At 38.6% G+C, this 19,848-nt stretch overlaps 1 protein-coding gene across 2 annotated transcripts in view; it reads left to right on the top strand.

Moving 5' to 3' along the window:
* Positions 1 to 5,548: 5,548 nt before the first annotated feature.
* LOC104608294 (putative protein phosphatase 2C 66) overlaps positions 5,549 to 19,848 on the top strand; it is a 48,600-nt gene continuing 34,300 nt past the window's right edge. Inside the window, exon 1 of one of the 2 annotated variants that reach the window (XM_088896410.1) lies at positions 5,549 to 6,182. In XM_088896410.1, the coding sequence (XP_088752536.1) occupies positions 5,916 to 6,182 (267 nt within the window). In that variant the 5' untranslated portion in view covers positions 5,549 to 5,915. The remainder of the gene's footprint in view (positions 6,183 to 19,848) is intronic. The other variant, XM_010274233.3, reaches the window with a different exon arrangement.

Genomic DNA, 19,848 nt, shown 5'->3' with positions numbered 1-19,848 from the left:
GCTGCTCTTATCGCTACTGCTCGCGAAAAAGAGTGGGTGTGCCCTTGTGAAAATGAAAACATAACATTTTTGAGGGAAAAAATTCTCTCTTAAAGCCCCGTTCACTTTTTGGTAAGGCTCAGTTTGGAAGGAGTGCAAATTAAAATATGTAGAGTGCAACATCTTGTATTTTGTATTATTTTGTATGTATTTGCACTGTACATATTTGTATTTGCACTCTATCCAAACTGAGCCTAAGTTACTTACCTGGGTAAATGCAATTACCTGGGTAAATGCAATTACCCGGGTAAGTTTTTCCTGAGAAACACTTACACTTACTCGGGTAAGTGCATTTACCCATGTTCTTTTATTCCCCAAGTAAATAAGGTACATGACCATTTGAGCCATAAAAATCTATTATTAAAAGGGACATTTTTGTCCCATTCAAGTGTTGGCAACTTTACCCCTAGGTAGGAAAGTTATTTACCAAGGTAAGTGGTACCAAGGAAAATAAACTTTTCCTGGTCCCCACAAAAATCTAAAAAAGAACATGGGATTCTTGGTCAATGGGAACCAAAATCCAAATCCCATTAACCAACTTTCCCCCCTTTCTAAATCCAAAAAAAAGAATGCCCCCTATGTGTGCCCCTTTTAAAAATTAATAAAAAATTATTGATCTACCCATCTCCTGTTTTTTCATTTTCACGTTGATGACTAGAGATTTGACCCTATTTGAAGTTTTTGCATTTACATTTCCCTTTTTTCTCTTTCTCCAAAATTCAAATATTAAGATGATTTATTTATTAATTCATTTTACTATTTTAAATTTTTTTATTATTTTCATTTGTTGGTTGATATTTTGTGTTTATTTTACAATATTTAATTATTTAATTGAAATAGTTGCAATATTAAATCATCCTTAATAGTATATTTAATATTTTGTATGTATTAGTTAAGAATTGTTTTGGTATTCTATGCTTTTTAAATAATAAAGGCAAAAGCCATAAAATTTTTATTTTACATTACATTTGATAATATTAATTTTTATTGATATCATTATATTTTACACTTTGATATTATTTTTGATAATATCTTATAGTCTTTTTTTTTCATTTTTATTATTTTTATAATATTGATCTTTTTATTACTCTTTTAAATATTATTTATTAGCCTTATTTATTATTTCTTTAATATTTTATTATCTTAGTCATTTTCATCTATCTTTGTTTAAAAAAACTTAAGGGGTAAATTTGTAAATGCACAATTTTTAGATGTTACAACATCCATATTACCGAACAACTCCACTATATTCAAATGTCTGCAAAAACGAAAAAGCAAATTTTCCACTAAATGCTTTCAGAGCATTTTCGGAGGATTTTTTTATTTTTTATTTTTGCTTTCAGACTTCAGATTTACCGAATGCCACCTTACACTTGTTTGGTTTGCTAGTGGAGTATTTATTTGCTAGTTGTGAAGAAGATTGAGACATTGCTAATAAATGGAGTAAATTTTGCTGTTTTCTCATAAAACATTTTTTTCTCTATTTTTTTTTCTTTGTATATTTTGTTTGTGATCCTTGCTGGTTATTGCCACATAGGAAGGGCGGTTTATATTGAGAAGAGCCTACACCAGTCATTACAGAAGTGGCTGCTATAATGGAAGGCTTGCACCTGGCTAAGTTATTGTCGTTGGCCTCAATTATAATTGAGACGGATGCTAAAGCTGTACTTAAAGCCATATCTGCTGATCATGACCCTTTATGCACTCACACAGTGTAAGGTGGCATCACACTATTCCACAGTGTCGCAGTGTGATGGCAAAATTTACTTCCTCTATGCACTCACTCACACATCTTACACTTGTAATGGGTTGGCTCATAGCCTCATAGGCTAGCTATGTTTGCCATTTACGCTCATGGCCTCATAGGCTACCTATGTTTGCCATTTACACAATTGTTCAATGACCTGGTCCCTCACTCCAAACTCTGTGAGAACTTTGATTTCTGCTGAGGAGACTGGATTGGTTGGAGACAAAATCATGCACACTGGTTTGGGCTATCTATCAGGATGAACAATCAGTGTTCAATACAGATGGCCTCAGATGAGATATAACTTTGAATATGTTGAATGGATTTGCTTTTAGGCTTCAAATAAAAAGTAAATCTTTTGAAGAATGTGGATTTGGCATTAGAAGCCCAAGGCTGTGTTTGTTATCGGTGGAAAATTCATCGCTGTAAAACTCAATCGATGGGTTTAAAATTTTAGTAGACCGTTCGAATTTGTTTTATGAGATAATCAATGTAAATGTACATCGATTATCGATGAAAAAGTCAACCCATGTGTTTTCGATGTAAACCTTACACTGAAAACAAATGCATAAAATTACGGACTTTGTGTAGAGTTTTACACAAAAAACAAACGCAGCCTAAAAGATTTGAACACTGTTTTCTGCATCAAAAGTTTGTGGCAGGTTTTGAACTCAAATTCTCTTTGGTCAAAATATTTGGAGGCAAAATTCCTAATGAATCAACACCATTATTTCATTAATGGAGGGTCTTGTTCAAGAACTTGAAGAACTAATGTTAACTCCAACAACTTATAAATATGTTTATTTGCTCCTTCAACAACTTAAATTTATGCCTATTTGGCATATTCAGCAAGGGCAAATTTTCTTTTGGCTTGACAATTGGTTTGATGAAGGTCTTCATCTAGACTCTAGATGTTCATGGAAAATTCATAACCAAAAATCCACATGGCATTCTAAAGGATAAATTATAAATCGGAAAATCTATGATGCAGAAAATATATGGTATGGGAAGAGTTTTGACCAATCAAAAGCCACCCATGAATTTTGATAAATAACACCTGATTGGCTACTACGTTTATAATTATAGTTGATTGATCAAAAGTTTTTCAGATATTGTATCTTTTTCATATATCATAATCAAACCCATCATAAATCTCCAAAATATGAACTAGCAAAATGGATCTATAATCCACTTATTCCTCCAAAAATCTCTTTCTACATTTGGTAAGTTCTTCGTAGGAGCGTTCCTATTGATGATAGTTTAAGGAGAGGGTGGGGGTCCAATTAGCTTCTTCTCCACATACAATTGTTGTGGTGTTAGGCATCTTGAAACTACAGATCATTTGCTCATTCAGTGTCTTGGCTTCTAAAATCTGGGCATACTTCATCTCTCTTTGTAATATTCAATGCCACATAACCAATCATTCAAAGCACGGCTATTGCACTGGATACAGTGTTAAAGGTACTCAAATTCTCAGGTCAGCCAGATTTTAAAACTCATTCCCGTCTTTGTTGCCTAAGAAGTTCGGAAAGAGAGGTGTAATAGACAAATGGATGGATAACATTTCTCCACTCAATCTGTCACTTGTAAGGTGAGTGGTTGGCTTAGAGAGCTGCAACTAAAGACCCCACCAAATGTGCTTCTTTTGGCTGAGTTTGGAAGGAGTACAAATGCAAATATGTAGCATGGTTTTCAAATGTGCTTCTTTTCACTTGACTGTCTACGGCTCCATTGCGTGTGCTCGGGGTAAAATATTCTTGCAGAATTTATAACCGGACAATTAAATAATCGAGTTTCATTTCGAAAGGCAATGAAAAAGGCTATTGAACTAACTGAACAAGCAGATACAAAAGGAATTCAAATACAAATCGTAGGGCGTATCGACGGAAAAGAAATTGCACGTGTCGAATGGATCAGAGAAGGTAGAGTTCCCCTACAAACCATTCGAGCTAAAATTGATTATTGTTCCTATCCGGTTCGAACTATCTATGGGGTCTTAGGCATCAAAATTTGGATATTTGTAGACGAGGAATAATGAGCCTTTCCTGTCTTTCTGACTTTATCTTAAAAAAAATTTCTAAACGCTTCATTATCAATTGATAAAATCTTTTTCTATAAAAATCTTTCAAATTCTTATTCATTGGATTCACCTCACTAGTACACCATATCCATAATCATATCTATCTATCTATCAATTTATCTATATAAAGCATATATAAATTAATACATAAAGCATACCTAATGTACAAGAATAATAAATTAGGTTTGGGTTAGGTCAAGTTGTTCAAAGCATCACCTATTCTTTTGTTAAAATGAGGTTGACCCTTAAAATTGCAAGAATAAATTTTTTTGGTTTGGGTTTGGGTTTGGCTAGTGTGTATGTGTGTGTAAAACCCATCATGCGGGCTATATTCAAGGGGATCATGGGCCTTACTTGCACCTTACTTTCGGATGGGACTTTTGGAGTCTACAATTTTACTCTCCTTGTATGTGGCTTGTGGGCCTTACGTGTCCCTTATTAAAACATCAAACCTACCCCCAATTTATTAGGGTCAAATTGGAAATAGGCTATTTCAATTCAAGCTATTTCATTGGTCGGACCCATTCCCATTCTTGGTGAAATGAGATTTCCCCATATGGGAGAATGGCTGTTCTAACCCCGTAGAAATGTGATTCTCATTCTGTCTTCCTATTTTTATATTTTTGACCACCATCTTCGACGAAGTAAGATTGGTCACCAGTCGGTCGTCCTTCTTTTATTCTTCATTTTCTCTCTCCCTCTTCCTCCTCCCTTTTATCGCTGCCGCTGCCATTAACACTGTTGGAGATCAGTATTAGCAGACCCTCTTTTTTTCCTTCCCTCTCATTTCTTCTTTGTTCCCCTCTTCCTCAAAATCTTTGTCCAGTCAACTAGAGCCCGGAATCTAGGGGTGTCAATTGGACTGGATTTGGTCCAATCTGATCTACTTCAATGTGAGTTCATTATAAATGGATCAGGTCCAATTCAATCCAATAAATGTTTTGGACCAGTCCAATTCAATGTCTGGACTGTCCAATCTGTTCAAATTCATTTTGATTTAGATTGGTTTCAACCCAAACCTAGTCTATTGGCACATATATTTTTACCTTATATCAATGGATTAGATATTGGCTTAATCCAACCCAATCCAATATCAATTTGTTACAGACCGACCAGGTCCAATCCAATCTAATAAATATTTTGGACTGGATTGGTCTAATCCAATATATCTTGTTGTTCCGTCTAAATTAATTTTGGACTGGATGGGAGGGTCCAATCCAAAACTGGTCCATTGACCCCCTTACCAGAATCCATCTTCTTTCTTTTTCTTCTTCTAAATCTCATGTTACCATTGTGACAACAACTGAATAAAGCCTGAAACCTGCCCTTCTTCTTCTTCTTCCTCCAAATCTTTTCCATTATCACTGTAAATAAGGGCAAAACTGAAAAGCTTGATCAATTTTAATTTCAACTTCCAATTCCAATTCTTATCTAAACCAAATAAGTGATTCTGATTCTAGTTCCTAGTAATTCCTATTTCAATCCTGACCACTAACCAAATGGACCCTTCGTATGTATTATAATACCAAAAAAATGAGCAGGTACATAGTTTCTACGGGTTAGCTCGTCCTCACGTATATAATCCACGATATTAGCTTTTTGGGAAGCTCGTGTGCTGAATGGATAACTGTTTTTGATATTCTATGTAACAGTGGAGTAAAAAAAAAAAAAAAAGGAAAATCCATTCGATCATCCTTAAAAGAAAGTAAAAAAAAAAAGTGAAGAAAGATTTACTATTATCATTTTCCAAAGTTCCAACAACAAAAGCTGTATATCTTTCCATCTCCCCCACTTTGCGGAGAAATACATTTGTAATAGTTTTCGGCTCCTTGATTTCCTTTGTATAAAACCATCCATTTTGTTCTTTCTTCGTATGCGAAGTAATTAATGCAAGGAAAACCCAAGAATAACACATTTAAGCAACCTCCATTCGATCCTTCTGTTTTCTTGACCAATTCGATCTCTTTTGTTCTCCCTCTCTCTCTCTCTCTCCCCCTTTTGTTTTCCGGATCTTTGATTTGATTTCATTTGTTTTGTCATTGGCGTTGAATGGGTTCGTGTTATTCATTGTTAGAGGGGTCAGTAGACTCTATGGACTACAATCAGAGTAAGATAAGAAAGAAGAAGAAGAAGAACAGCAGCAGTAGAAACAAGGATGCATTTAAGAGTTCTAGCTCCTTTGCGTCATCAGCAGCAGAGCAGGAGCTCCATAGAATTCCCGGGAGGATGTTCTTGAATGGCTCCAGCGATATAGCGTGCTTGTATACGCAGCAGGGGAAGAAAGGCACAAATCAAGATGCCATGCTGGTCTGGGAGGTCAGTTTAGTTCGGTTTCTGCTTTTCAGTGTTATTCTCTCTGTTATTAGATGTTCGGTATCAGAGGCCCAAATGTTAAAATGGGCAATAATTTAGCTAAACTGGACTGATTTTACGATTTTTATGGTTTTGAACTTTATATTACACGTTTATTAATTCCTTTATGGGTTCTGAAAACCCAGTCTGGGCTTCTATTTGTTAATGGTTTTGGTGTCTATAGCCTTCCAGAAACCCATAAATAATAAAGGATATAGATTCTGAAGTTGCATATGTTACTACTTGAATCGTTTAGTTTAGTTTACTTTCAATCTTTCAGCCTTTTCTCCTTTTTAGGTTCTTAATATCCACTTGCTGGGTTTATCATTCTTAATGGTTTAGGCCTTTAGGGTGAATGAGCTTGAAGATTCGCAAATGATAATGAGAGGCAAAAATCAATAGGGCACTACTGTTACTATTTCTGATCTCTACATGCAATTAAGCACAGAACTATTCCAGCAAGTCAACAACTCAATTTCACCAGGGGAAGGACATGTTTTGTTTGATTTTTGATGTTTCGATTTTTTTTTTTTTTTTGGATATTTAAGCACCTAGTCTACGGAGCAGTTCGGCAGGCGCAGGACAGCAACAAACTAGTGGGAATTGCAGTGGCAGATCAAGGAAGAGAAGTTTGGTGGGATGGGGGTGATGCCCCCCTGGTCCCTCTCTTCTAATTTTCTTGATATTACTTCTATTATTTTTTTATAGTAAAATAGAATTTATTAAATAAAAAAAAAGTACAAGAGAAGGTGATAAAGAATCACCGGAAAGAGAAAGTAACACCACGCAATAACAAAGACCCAACATCTGCTCAAACAAATAGAAAATCAGTACACCCACCCCAGAGGGCAAAATAACTCCAAACCAAAATAGAACCTCCTTTCGTCACCAATCAGTATCAAAGGTAGCAGCAACCTCATCCACTCCCAATCTTCGGTTCCAACCTTTCACTCACCTAACAATCTACATACTATTCTCAGAATCAGTAACCCCAATCCAACTCTCATACAACTAAGACACTAATGACGGAAACTGGACTCCATATCATTGCCAATCATCTCTTTATCCACTGAGCCTCCTTTATTGGCTTAATTAGAATCCAACACTATCCTCCTCTTATTAACCTTCTTTATCTTCTTCACCTTCTTATGAGGACCAGCCTCAAATAAACCCCTCTCAGCCTGAAAAATACTTTCAAAACTTTGATAGCTCTTTGATTTCTCTGACATTTAAAGTGTCTTACAGCATTAGAAAATTTCTCAACCTTCCTCTGGTCTTTGTCCTCAGATCTATCACTCAAAGAAAGCCCTTGTGATTTCATGATCATATTTCACTATCTCCTTTCTCCTCCCTCTGTTACTCCCCTCTTCTTTCTCTCCCTGATAGAACCTAAACTGTCCTCTTCAATAAAGTTGTCTCGACCCTTATCTTTTTCAATAATGTTTTCATATTGTTGTTTCTCTTTTTCTTTGTTTTCTGGCTCTTGAAAAGCCTTCTTTGCAAACTCTTTCCCACCCAAAAAAGAATAATCTCAATGTTTTTCTCACTTCAACCTCCTTATTCACCACTTTCTCCATCTCCTCCCTCTTCGTCACCATCTCCATTGTCCTCTAATGGTCTCATCCCATATCTCCTTTTTTTCTGATAAATAACTGAAATTTATAATCACTAAAAACAATAATGTGTACAATGTGTTATACATCAATTAGAGAACAAAATGTTTCTCAAATCCATGAAAAATAACATTACAAATTCAGCCTAATTGATTCTTGCCCACCCTTTGTCTTGCCAATACATCAGCGAAAGAGTTGGCTGATCTCTGTACCCATTACACTTGCACATGCATCCCTACTGTTAGCCACTTGGACTTTTTTATTTCATTTCTGTTATGATTCGGCCTACCTTGGAGTTCTGTTTGTCTGAGATCAGTCACGTAGAGAGAGGTAGAAAGGTGGAAGAAAGAGAGAGAGAGAGAAAAGAAGAAAATCTGGTTCGAACTGGAAGTCAAAGAACATAACTCCCATTCGGCCAGACATGTGCTTTTATTATTAAAATTAAATATGTGCCCTTATTTAAGTAAGGAGCACTGGTTCTAACACAATATTACAGATCAGCAACCTTAATCTAAGTATAAAGACAGAAATACCCCTACGCTAACACTCCCCCTCAAGCTAGGAGTATATAATAGTTACATATGTAGTCCACTCTTCCCCGACTCAAGCCTTTTGTAAATAAGTTTGCCCACTGGTTTCCTGTATTAACATATGCAGTGTCTAGCTTTCCATTTAGCACCTTCTCCCTCACAAAGTGATAGTCAACCTCAATGTGCTTGGTTCTTTCATGAAACACCGGATTAGAAGAAATATGAACTGCAGCCTGATTGTCACAATAGAACTTCATTGGAGTATTGATGTTGTACCCTACTTCCTGTAGAAGGTTCCTTAGCCACACTAATTCACAAGCAGTATGCACCATAGCCCTATATTCTGCATCTGCACTACTTCTTGCCACGACTGTCTGCTTCTTACTTTTCCATGTCACCAGGTTACCTCCCAGGAAAGTGCAATAGCCTATAGTAGACTGCCTATTAAACATAGAACCGGCCCAGTCAGCATCACAATACCCTTCTATTTCAAGTTTTCCGCCACTTTTGTATATCAAATCGCGACCTGGACCCTCTTTTAAATACCTCACAATTCTCAGAACTGCACTCCAATGAGGAATCAGAGGTTTCTGCATGAACTGACTCACCACACTAACCGCAAATGAGATGTCTGGCCTAGTAATGGTTAGGTAGTTCAGTTTACCTACAAGTCGTCGATATCTGCTAGGGTCTTCAAACACTTCACCCATATCACTGCTTAGCCTAGTATTTGTGTCCATAGGTGTTTCAGTTGGTTTAGCACCCAACAAGCCTGTTTCTTCCAGCAAATCAAGCACATATTTCCTCTGGCACAGATTAATACCATACTTAGATCTTGCTACCTCTATCCCCAAGAAATATTTCAGTTTGCCAAGATTCTTTGTCTGAAAATGATCCTGTAGATAAGTCTCCAGCCTGTCAATACCCATGTTATCATTCCCGGTAATAACAATATCATCTACATACACCACCAACAGTATTTTTCCTCCCGGAGAGTCATGACTGAATACAAAATGATCAACTTGGCACTATTTCATACCAAACTTCTTTACTACCTCACTGAACCTACCAAACCATGCTCGAGGAGACTGTTTAAGCCCATATATAGCCTTCCTTAGTCTGCACACCTTACCATCCTCCCCTTGAGCAACAAACCCTGGAGGTTGCTCCATGTAGACCTCCTCGAGTAAGTCACCATGCAAAAAGGCATTCTTGATATCAAGCTGATATAGCGGCCAATCATACATAGCTGCAAGAGAGATCACAACACGAACTGACCCTATCTTAGCAACTGGTGAGAAGGTCTCTGTGTAGTCAATACCATAGGTTTGGGAGTACCCTTTTGCAACCAATCGCGCTTTCAGGCGTTCAACACTACCATCAGGCAGATACTTAACTGTATAAACCCATTTACAACCAACAACTTGCTTTCTAGGAGGAAGAACGGTGAGGTCCCAAGTATGATTATGATGAAGGGCTGAAAGTTCTTCTTCCATTGCACGACACCACCCTGGAGAGGCAAGGGCTTCCTGGACATCCTTAGGGACAAGATCATAAACGGAGAATGACCATCAAGGATGAACGTGGGCATCCGATTAATCAGAAAGCAAGAGGTAAGCACCGCATCACTCCAAAAGGGTTTGGGAACATTCATGTGATGCATGAGGTATTGTGCTGTTTCCAAGAGATGGCGATTCTTTCTCTCAGCCACCCCGTTTTGTTGTGGGGTGTAGGTACATGAGGTCTGATGTATAATGCTGTGTTGGTCCAGGTATTCTTGAAATGATGAGGATAAATATTCACGACCATTATCAGAACGGAAAACTTTAATGTGAATACCAAATTGATTACGAATCTCAGCATAAAATTTCTGAAAAATGGTAAACAATTCACTTATTTCTTTCATTAGATAGAGCCACGTCATCCTTGAAAAGTCATCTACAAAAATGACAAAATATCTATATCCATTATATGACATCACTTTATAAGGACCCCAAACATTGGAGTTAATCAAAGAAAAAGGACTCGACACACGGTTATCAACCCTAGAACTAAAGGGAACACGATGGTGTTTCCCAAACTGACACGACTCACAATCCAAAATAGAAAGTTGACTCAAAGATGAAACTAACGACTTCAAGACTTTTAGCGACGGATGACCAAATCGGCAGTGCCACTGGAGAGGATAAAGGGATGACTGGAGAGTTGTTGAAGTTCTTCCACCACCGTCAAGATAATACAGCCCACCAGCTTCATGCCCTCCACCAATCTTCATCCCCGTCTTGAGATCCTGAAAAACACACATAGAGGGATAAAAAGTAATGGAGCAGTTAAGTGATTTGGTCAGTTTACTAATAGACATAAGATTAAAAGGCAATTTAGGAACATACAAAACTGAAGAGAGGAATACAGGGTCTAGGTCAACATTACCAACACCCCAAATTGAGGATGTGGAACCATTAGCAAGGGTGACAGATTGTGATGTTGAGCAATGAGATAGGGAAGAAAACACACCTGGAGTTCCAGTCATGTGATCGGAGGCTCCAGAGTCAATGATCTAGGGATTGGGTGTGGATGCCAAACAAGCCATACCTGAGTGAGCGAAAATTGCCGTGGTCTGCTGTGATTGGATAAACCTCTTATATTCATCACGGGGAACACTCACCATTTTCTTCACGGGACCATCTGTGGATGTAGGAGTTATCTGATCAGATGAATGATTCTCCTGTCTAAAGTTATCTGGTGTCATTAGTCATGGCGTGATTGGCCCAGGTTGAGGATGAACCATGTAGATCATAACAATAGTTAATGGTATGCCCATCCATACCACAATGAGTGCACCTCCTCAGGCCTGAGCCACGTCCTCTACCATGGACTCCCCTTGAATCTCTGCCTCCAGTACGACCACCACCACGATTATAAGTAGGCCCACCATTGCCACTTCGGCCATACACCGGACCACTACTACCACCACGGCCAGACTGAGCTCCCCGAGATCCACCTCTAGCACCACGGCCTCTCGACACAACAAGGGCAGATCTATCTGAGATATTAGAGTTCTCAGTACATTCGATAGAAGTCCTCCGGAGTCGAGCAAATACCTCTTCTAAAGAGGGGAGAGTTGATCCTCCTAGTATCTGAGCCCGTACTAGTTCATATTCAGATTTCAGTCCCACCAAAAATCTAGTCACATCAAGTTGTTCTCTCTGTTGTTGCTGAATCTTGACATCAGAAGTGAGAGGGTGATAGACATTCAACTCATTACGTATGTTTCTCATACTGGCATAGTACTCCTTAAGACTTTGATTGCCCTGTTGCAGATTAAAGTACTCCTGATACAGCTGATACACTCTGGTTGTATTGTCCTAACCCAAATACAATTTCTTCGCATGGTCCCACACATCTTTGGCAGTGTCAAGAAACATGAAGTTTACACTAATCCTGGGTTCCATACTATTCCATAACCATGTGATGATCTGATCATCCTCTTGCTCCCAGTCTTCATACTCGTGAAAGTCAGTGGAGGGTTTCTCCTCTCTTATATGTTTTACCTTCTTCTTTACCTTCAGAAAGACTTCGACGGATTTAGCCCAAGGCACATAATTCTCTCTATTTAGTTTAATGGAGGTCATCTGAACATTCAGGTAGTTTGTAGGCACCATCACATTAGGTTTACAATCACTGTTATCTCCCATTCTGTTATCACCGATTCTGCACACTTGCTGAATTCTATTACCACTGAATTCTGCACACTGCACATGACTAGATCACACTCGTCACACTGATTTCAGCACTTGTTGTTGCCGAAAAGTGTACTCTTTACACCACAAACCCTACTCCTACGGCTACCTGAAATCTCACCAAAACAGCATAAACCCTAGCACACTACTGTCTGAAACCCCAACATATGATCTGAAACATACTTCCTATTTGATCCACAACAGAAATCATGCACAGAAATCTCTTACCTCATCACTGAAGGAACAACCACACGAGCAGAAAATCAGTCCACACAAGACAGCCACTGCACCACACAGATCGACCCTCTTCTCTTCATTGATTAGGGGAGGGCGATCTTAGAAACCACAACAACCGACCACACAAGACACGACTAGAGGCATAGAAACCTCCAAGGGGAGAGGGCGATCACTCCTTTTCAGCCCTTTCCCTTATCTCCAGTTGAATGCAGGAAAATCAAGAGAAACCCTAGATAGGGTGCGCATAGAATAGAAATCTAGGCAGATTCAAGTGGCTTTGATACCATGTTATGATTCGGCCTGCCTTGGAGTTCTGTTTGTCTGAGATCAGTCACGTAGAGAGAGGTAGAAAGCTGGAAGAAAGAGAGAGAGAGAGAGAAAAGAAGAAAATCTGGTTCGAACTGGAAGTCAAAGAACATAACTCCCATTCAGCCAGACATGTGCTTTTATTATTAAAATTAATGGAAAATACATATGTGCCCTTGTTTAAGTAAGGAGCATTGGTTCTAACACAATATTACAGATCAACAACCTTAATCTAAGTATAAAGACAGAAATACCCCTACGCTAACAATTTCTATAGAGCCATAGAACATCCTCCTTCTTCTGTAACCAGCTGACCACCACCTTAGTGACACTCTTAATCACTAGCTTCTTGATCTTCATTTTATGTGCCTTTTGTACCCCATGTATCACAGCCAAAATTTAGGCTCTTAGAGAGTTGCCTTCCCCTATTGGTCCTGAAAACAAGGCCCTTATTTTTCCCTTTTCATCTATGAACACACCTCCTATCCCTTAAGGTCCCAATTTTACTGTTCCTCTATTTTAGTGAATTGATACTTTACCTCTTCTCAAGAAAAGGTCCTGAATTCCACATTCTGCCCTCATCAAAGTTTGGCTTGATGAAGCCCTCCTTCAGTGGTGTCCCACTCTTGTGATTTTTTTTTCTTTCTTTTGTGTTGTGATCCATTCCTTACTATGCCTTTGTAAAGAAAGGATAAAAAAGTTCCAGTGATTTGATCCAATGCCACCTTAACAGTGATGAATTCAATGGCAACCCTCCAGGATCTTTCTTTCTCCTTGAATCTGGCATTCCTTTCCTCCCAAATTGTCCACACAATTGCCTCCACAACACCATTCTTCTTTTCTTCGGACATTTGAAGGATTAAAGGGAAAAAATGTTGGAAGGGTTTAGAATCCATCATATGGATGGCCGAACCATGCTAGATGGCTGGGTGAAATTTCAAATTTTTTTCTAACCCTTGTAGGAACTGATTTTCTAGTGAATTTGAAAACTGAATTTTCCGGATCGATCTCGCACTAAACTAGACTAGATTTGAAACCAAATCAAAAGGGGAAATTATACCTGATACGGATACCACAAGTGCAGATCACAAGGTGGAAGTTCACGCCCAAATCAGTCCTAAAACCAGCCTCCACTGAAGATGGTGTAGTGTGTAGGTGAAGTTGGTTTAGAAACACTATTTTTAGCAAAACTGTGATCCAACTTGCTTGAATCGAATGAGGATAAGTGAGCCTGATTTTCTTCAATGTTTTTCTTGTAAAAAATAAAAGAAAAACTGATTAAAAATCAATTCTAGAAAGCCTAGGTTGTGATAGGGTTTTTGGAAGACAAAAGAGAAGAAAAGAGAACAAGAGAGAGTGGTGTTCTAGTCTGGTTCACCCTCTTCTTCTTTTATCTCCTTATGGAGCGCTCTCCTAATCAAAATAGGAGATTATCCAAATCTAATTTGGATCTAGACTCTATTAAGAGATAAACCTTATCCTCTTAAGTGGATGGGTGCTCCATACCCATTTCCAAACCCAGATTCGACCTAGAGCATTGTCATGTGACAGCTTACTTAATCTTATTAATTATGGGCCATAGACCCATTTACTTCAAAGGCTCACAACTCAAGATGTTACATGGCCACTTTAGGCTTGATATTGTATGGTGTGGGACCCCACAATGATCTCACACAAGTCCATATGGGTCCGGCCCTATCCTTGAAAGAGGCTAGGCCGAATTCACTGCACAGGGCAGTGAATCCTTGACCTAATTAGCATTAGTCTAATTCGAGCCCAACATTTACACCTAAATGATCCTTAGATTCAACCACCCTATGAAGACCCAAGGATAATGAACTCATGTTAGATAAAGCCCATTAGGTAACCAGCCCTGTAATGGTCTCTTACACTTAACTTCTCGGCCCATAATGATCAAAACATTGCCCAACAAGGAAGGACCTCTCCCCTAGCTGCAAGGTGTAGTGCCACGTTCTCTGCTCGGATGGATCCCAAGATTAAAACCTTTTGCAAACCTTTTTCATAAAATAGTAGTATACATAACATATAAATATTTTTGCAAAACCAAAATTCAAACATAGGTGAAATTCACTGCCGACAGTTTAGGTTTCCATCAAAGAAAGTGTAAACCCTAATATTCACTTCGTCCGACAAAGGGGCCGATCCTATCACTATGATCACCCACTCAGATGAATTCTTACACTACCCCAACATACCCAGGTATTTGACCCTTAATAGATCTCACTGGTTGGCATATCAAAGACAACCCAGTCCAACACCTAGTGTAGTACCATAATCAAATCTTGGGTTATGTGTAACTTTACAGTTTTGCCCACCTATCTCCAAGGTCTAGGGCATAACTGAAAATTGGTCCGGGTTCAGTGGTTTTGATAAACACCCACAACCTGTGCTTGGGTCTAACCCTAGCAGTTGAGACAAGCTGCCCCAACTCCTTGGCAGCACACCTGTGTCAGCCTTATTAGGATAAACTCCCTAAATCTATCCAATGGATAAGAACATTCTAAACTAACACGAGTCTCTTAAGTGTTTAGTTTAAGGGGTAATACACAGAAACATACCAATATGAACATGAAACAACAATGTACTTTATTCATTTACAAATAAATGTTTATATACATGAAGCTTATTGAAGCTAAGGGCATATACTGTCTAACAAAATATACCTTCAATGATTGTTGGATCACACTCCACTTGAATCCAAATAAAGAAAAAACCACTCCCAAATACAAATGAGCAAGAGATTAGTAAATGGTGACTAGTCTCATTATCAACCTTGCAAAGAACACACCAACTAGGAGAAAGCCACCAAGAAGGCCTTTTTTTTGTAGGTTATCCATCGTATTGATTCTTTCATGATAAACTTCTCGCAAAAAGTCCCAATCTTGGGAGGAATGAGTTTGTACCAAATCTCTTTAACAAGGAAGGAGGAGGCAGGAGAACTGCAATAATTTGGACTATTTGGGAAGAAAGGAATAGTAAAATTTTCAAAGAACTCAGAAAAACCAAGGAAGTGATCATAGAAAATATTAATTTGAAAGCTATCCCATGGGTATTAGTTTGAAAAGAATAACAGAATTTTCAAAGAACTCAGCAGATCCAAGGAGGCGACCATAGAAAGCATTATTTTGAAAGCTTTTCATTGGGTGAAAATAATGGAGATCTTTGATGACCTTTGGAGGACTTGGTCAGCTGTAGCAGCTTGCTCTTCCAAGAAAGATAGGGTAATTGCAGATTGGGTTCCTCCTCTTGAAGGAAGTGTAAAGATGAACTTTGATGGAAATAGTCAGGGTAACCCAGTACCCTCTGGAATAGGAGGGGTCTTGAGAGATAAGGACTGTAACATCTTAGCTCTATTCTCTGGCCCAATGGGTGTGGGAGACTCTAATAGGGCTGAACTGTTAGCATCCCTACAAGGTATTTGTAGAGAAGATGGACCGAATGGCCCATAGACTATTTTCTTATTTTGTTTCTTTATGTTTTTTGCTGTAATGGGCCTCAACTTGGGCCTTTTCTCTTATGTTATGTACTTTTTAATTATTCACCCAACTAAGGGCCTCTCTGTAAATTACTGAAATTAAGTTAATGAAATGGGATTAGGGGTGTAAGAGGAGATTATGTTCGAAAATCTCTCTCTGAACCCTTATTGCTGCCACCTTCTTCTTCCTCTTCTCTCTTCTTGAATCCTGATTTATGTTATTCTCAATCACTTTTCTGCATCTTTTTGAACAGTCCATTCATTTCAGAAGGCTGTTTTTCTTCTTGGTATCAGAGCGGGCTCTTCTTTTTTCTCTTTTCTCTTCTTTCTTCTCATACACAGTGTGTATGGAGAACTGAATTGGATGAATAGTTAAAGAAATATTTTTCAGCCCATTTGTTAGTGGTTTTTGGAGAGGAGGCTTTCTTTGTCGTCCCCTTGACAGTATCAATTGTGTTGCTCGAAACCCTAATTAACTAGAGCAATCTACTTGCTGGTCCCATAGGGAGTTTGACCTTGGTGCTCAGTGACTGAAAGACTTCTTGTTCTTCATCTCGAAGATTGATTCAAGTTGCTCGGTGTTCTGTGAAGTCTACAAGGTGCGGCTGAGTTTTTTTTGTTTCTCCCCGGTTCCGGGTGTGACGTAGTTAACAGGTACGGATGCATAAAGGTTGATTCACAACACAATATTTTTTTTGTCTTCATTGATTGTTATTTGAAGTTATTAGAAGTTATTTTTGAAGTGTTTTAAGAAGATGGACCCTTCAGAAGTTGAAAACAAGCATGTTGCTGAATCTGGACAGGTTTCGGGAGCCTCTGTTGATTCTCTGCTGGCTGTGACCACAGTGAAGCTAGATGGAACTAATTGTCTAGCATGGTTACAATCAGTAAAAATTCATATCTGCAGTAGAGGCAAGAAGGCTCCCTCGGAAGATGATCCATCCTATGAAAAATGGATGCAAGAAAATTATACTGTAATTGGATGGTTAGTGAACTCAATGCAACCTCAAATTAATCAACACTATTTGTGAATGAATTTAGCAAAAGAAATATGGGACAGTGTTGCTGAAACCTATTCCCATAAATTAAATGTTGCTAGAGCATACAAGCTGAGGAGTGATGTGAAAAATTTAAGGCAGGGGGAGAAGCTTTTGGCTGTTTATTTCTCAATACTGAAATCTCTTTGGCAAGAAATTGACTTGATGGAAACTGTGGCCTGGGAAAGCACTAATGATGCTGAAACCTATAGGAAACTAGTTGAGAGAAACAAGGTGTTTGAGTTTTTGAAGGGGCTGAATCCTGTGTATGGCATCACAACGCAAAACATCTTATCCAAGGATAGTGTTTCATTGTCTCAAGCCTATGCCTTGGTAAGCAGTGAAAAAGGCAGGAGACTAGTCTAGGTTCAAGGGGCTGATCTAAATGATCACTTTGCTAACATGGGGCTGAAACCTAAGGGAATTACAGGAAATCTAGTTGGCTCAGGGAAGAAGGAAGTTATTTGTGAGTATTGTAAGAAACCAAAACACACAAAAGACAAGTGTTGGAAACTGCATCCGAAGCTTCTTCCCCTTCGTTTTCAAAAGAAGTCTGATAATATAAAGGCAAGAAGTGCCAATATTGTTGCTGGTCTAGATAGTGACAGATGCCTAACTGAAGAGAGGACTGCTAGTGAACAGTTAGCAGTTATGAAGGCAAAGTATGAGAAGTTTGGAAGGATGATGATCAGTCACCTAGAGGGTGCGGCCTCTTCTTCCAACCCTTCGGGAAATTCAACCTCTTCTGCATTTTCTAATTCAAGTATACGGGCTTCTGCCAATCATGCAACTATCTCAGGTAATCGTAGGATCCCTTGGATTATTGACTTTGGTGCTTCTGACCATATGACCAGTCTTTCCACCTTATTTATTTTTTATGATTTGCTTCCTGGCCGTGATAAAATCACCCTAGCCGATGGTTCTCTTGCTCCTATCTCTAGCAAGGGAACCATCAAGGCTATAGACTCTTTGGTACTTCCTTTTGCTCTTTATGTACCCAAACTAAATACAAATTTGTTATCTGTAAGCAGCTTAACTAAGTCTTTGAACTGCTGTGTAACCTTTTTTCCTTCCATGAGGCGAATGGAATATGTCTGTTGGATACTCTTGGGTAGGGCCAAGGACAACCTAGGAAAGCTGCCTTTGGATACATCTTTAGAGTCTGTCAGTCGTGTCATGTTATGCCATTTTCATTTGAGTTATCTTTCTTTTACTTCATTGTGTCATTTATTCCTAGAACTATTTAAGGGAGTTAGTTTGTTAAGTCCTCATTGTGAGTCTTGTGAGTTGTCAAAACATTGTAGAAGCAGTTACCCTTTGAGTAATAAAAGATCTTCTCCATTCTATATTGTGCACTCTAATGTGTGGGGGCCTTACCACTTACCCTTTATGGGTGGCTACAAATATTTTATCTTGTTCATTGATGATTTTTCATGATATACTTGGATATTTTTTATTAAGTCCCGTGATGAAATTCCCAGACTTGTGAGGCAGTTCCATAGATTTGTTCTAACCCAATTTGATACCAGAATCAAAATTTTCAAACCCGACAATGCAAAAGAATATTTTGAGAAAACCCTAACCTGTTATCTCACTAATTTGGGGGTTATTCACCAAAGTTTCTGTGTTAGGACTCCAAAACAGAATGGAGTTGCTGAAAGAAAAAACTGGCTTATTGTTGAAGTTGCAAGAAGTATCCTATTTGCCTCACATGTCCTTACAAGATTTTGAGGTGATGTTGTTTTCGCTGCAACCTACCTAATCAACTGTATGCCATCCAGAGTGTTGGGGTTTAAGTCTCCTTTCAGTCTTCTTCATCCGGGCAAGGACTTTTTTCCTATTCCACTCTGTGTCTTTGGTTACACTTTTCATGTACACATTCTAAGTATCCGGAGACATAAATTTGAACCAAAAGCCCACAAGTGCATTTTTCTTGGTTATTCCCCCACACAAAAGGGTTACTGTTGTTTTGATCCAAAGTCTGGAACTCGGTATGTCTCAATGGATGTCACCTTTGATGAGCTTTCTTCTTTTTATGATCCTTCTTGGAAGAGGCATTGTTCAATGGGGGAGAATTTGTCTCAGTTGTTTTCTCTCCCCCTTCCTATCCCAGTTGTGTCTTCTTTTGAGCCTCTTCCTCCTTCAAATGAGTCAAGGGAGGATCAGTCATCTCATTCTCATTCCATTGTTCCTATTCCTCCTCCATTACCTCCTCGTCCTCTTTTTAATCCCAGGATGTATTACTAGCAGAGAACTAGAAGTGAGCAGATTATTTCCTCTACACCACATGAGCCTCCTGCACTTCCAGTCACAGAAGAGACAACAGGTACTGATACAATCCATTTGGAGACATCCTTCCCAGACCTTGATGTCCCTATTGCTATCTGGAAAGGAAAAAAGGTGTACTACACATTGCATTTCCAAACACCTTTCTTATAGTTTGCTCTCTCCTTCATATTTTGGTTATCTTTATTCTGTTGCTTCTTACCCAATATCCAGGTCTGTGTCAGAAGCTCTTACTATTCCAGAATGGAGAGATGCTATGAGAATAGAAATTGATGCCCTGCATAAGAATGACACTTGGGAAGTGGTTGATTTGCCTGAAGGGAAGGAACTAGTAGGCTGTAAGTTGGTTTTCACCATCGAATATCATGCTGATGGCACCATTGAG

Source organism: Nelumbo nucifera, chromosome 1 (genome assembly GCF_055504915.1).
Source record: "Nelumbo nucifera cultivar China Antique chromosome 1, China Antique-T2T, whole genome shotgun sequence".
NCBI classification, from domain to species: domain Eukaryota; kingdom Viridiplantae; phylum Streptophyta; class Magnoliopsida; order Proteales; family Nelumbonaceae; genus Nelumbo; species Nelumbo nucifera.
Note: the sequence above shows the minus strand (reverse complement) of the source record. Positions and strands in the feature narration are given on the sequence as shown.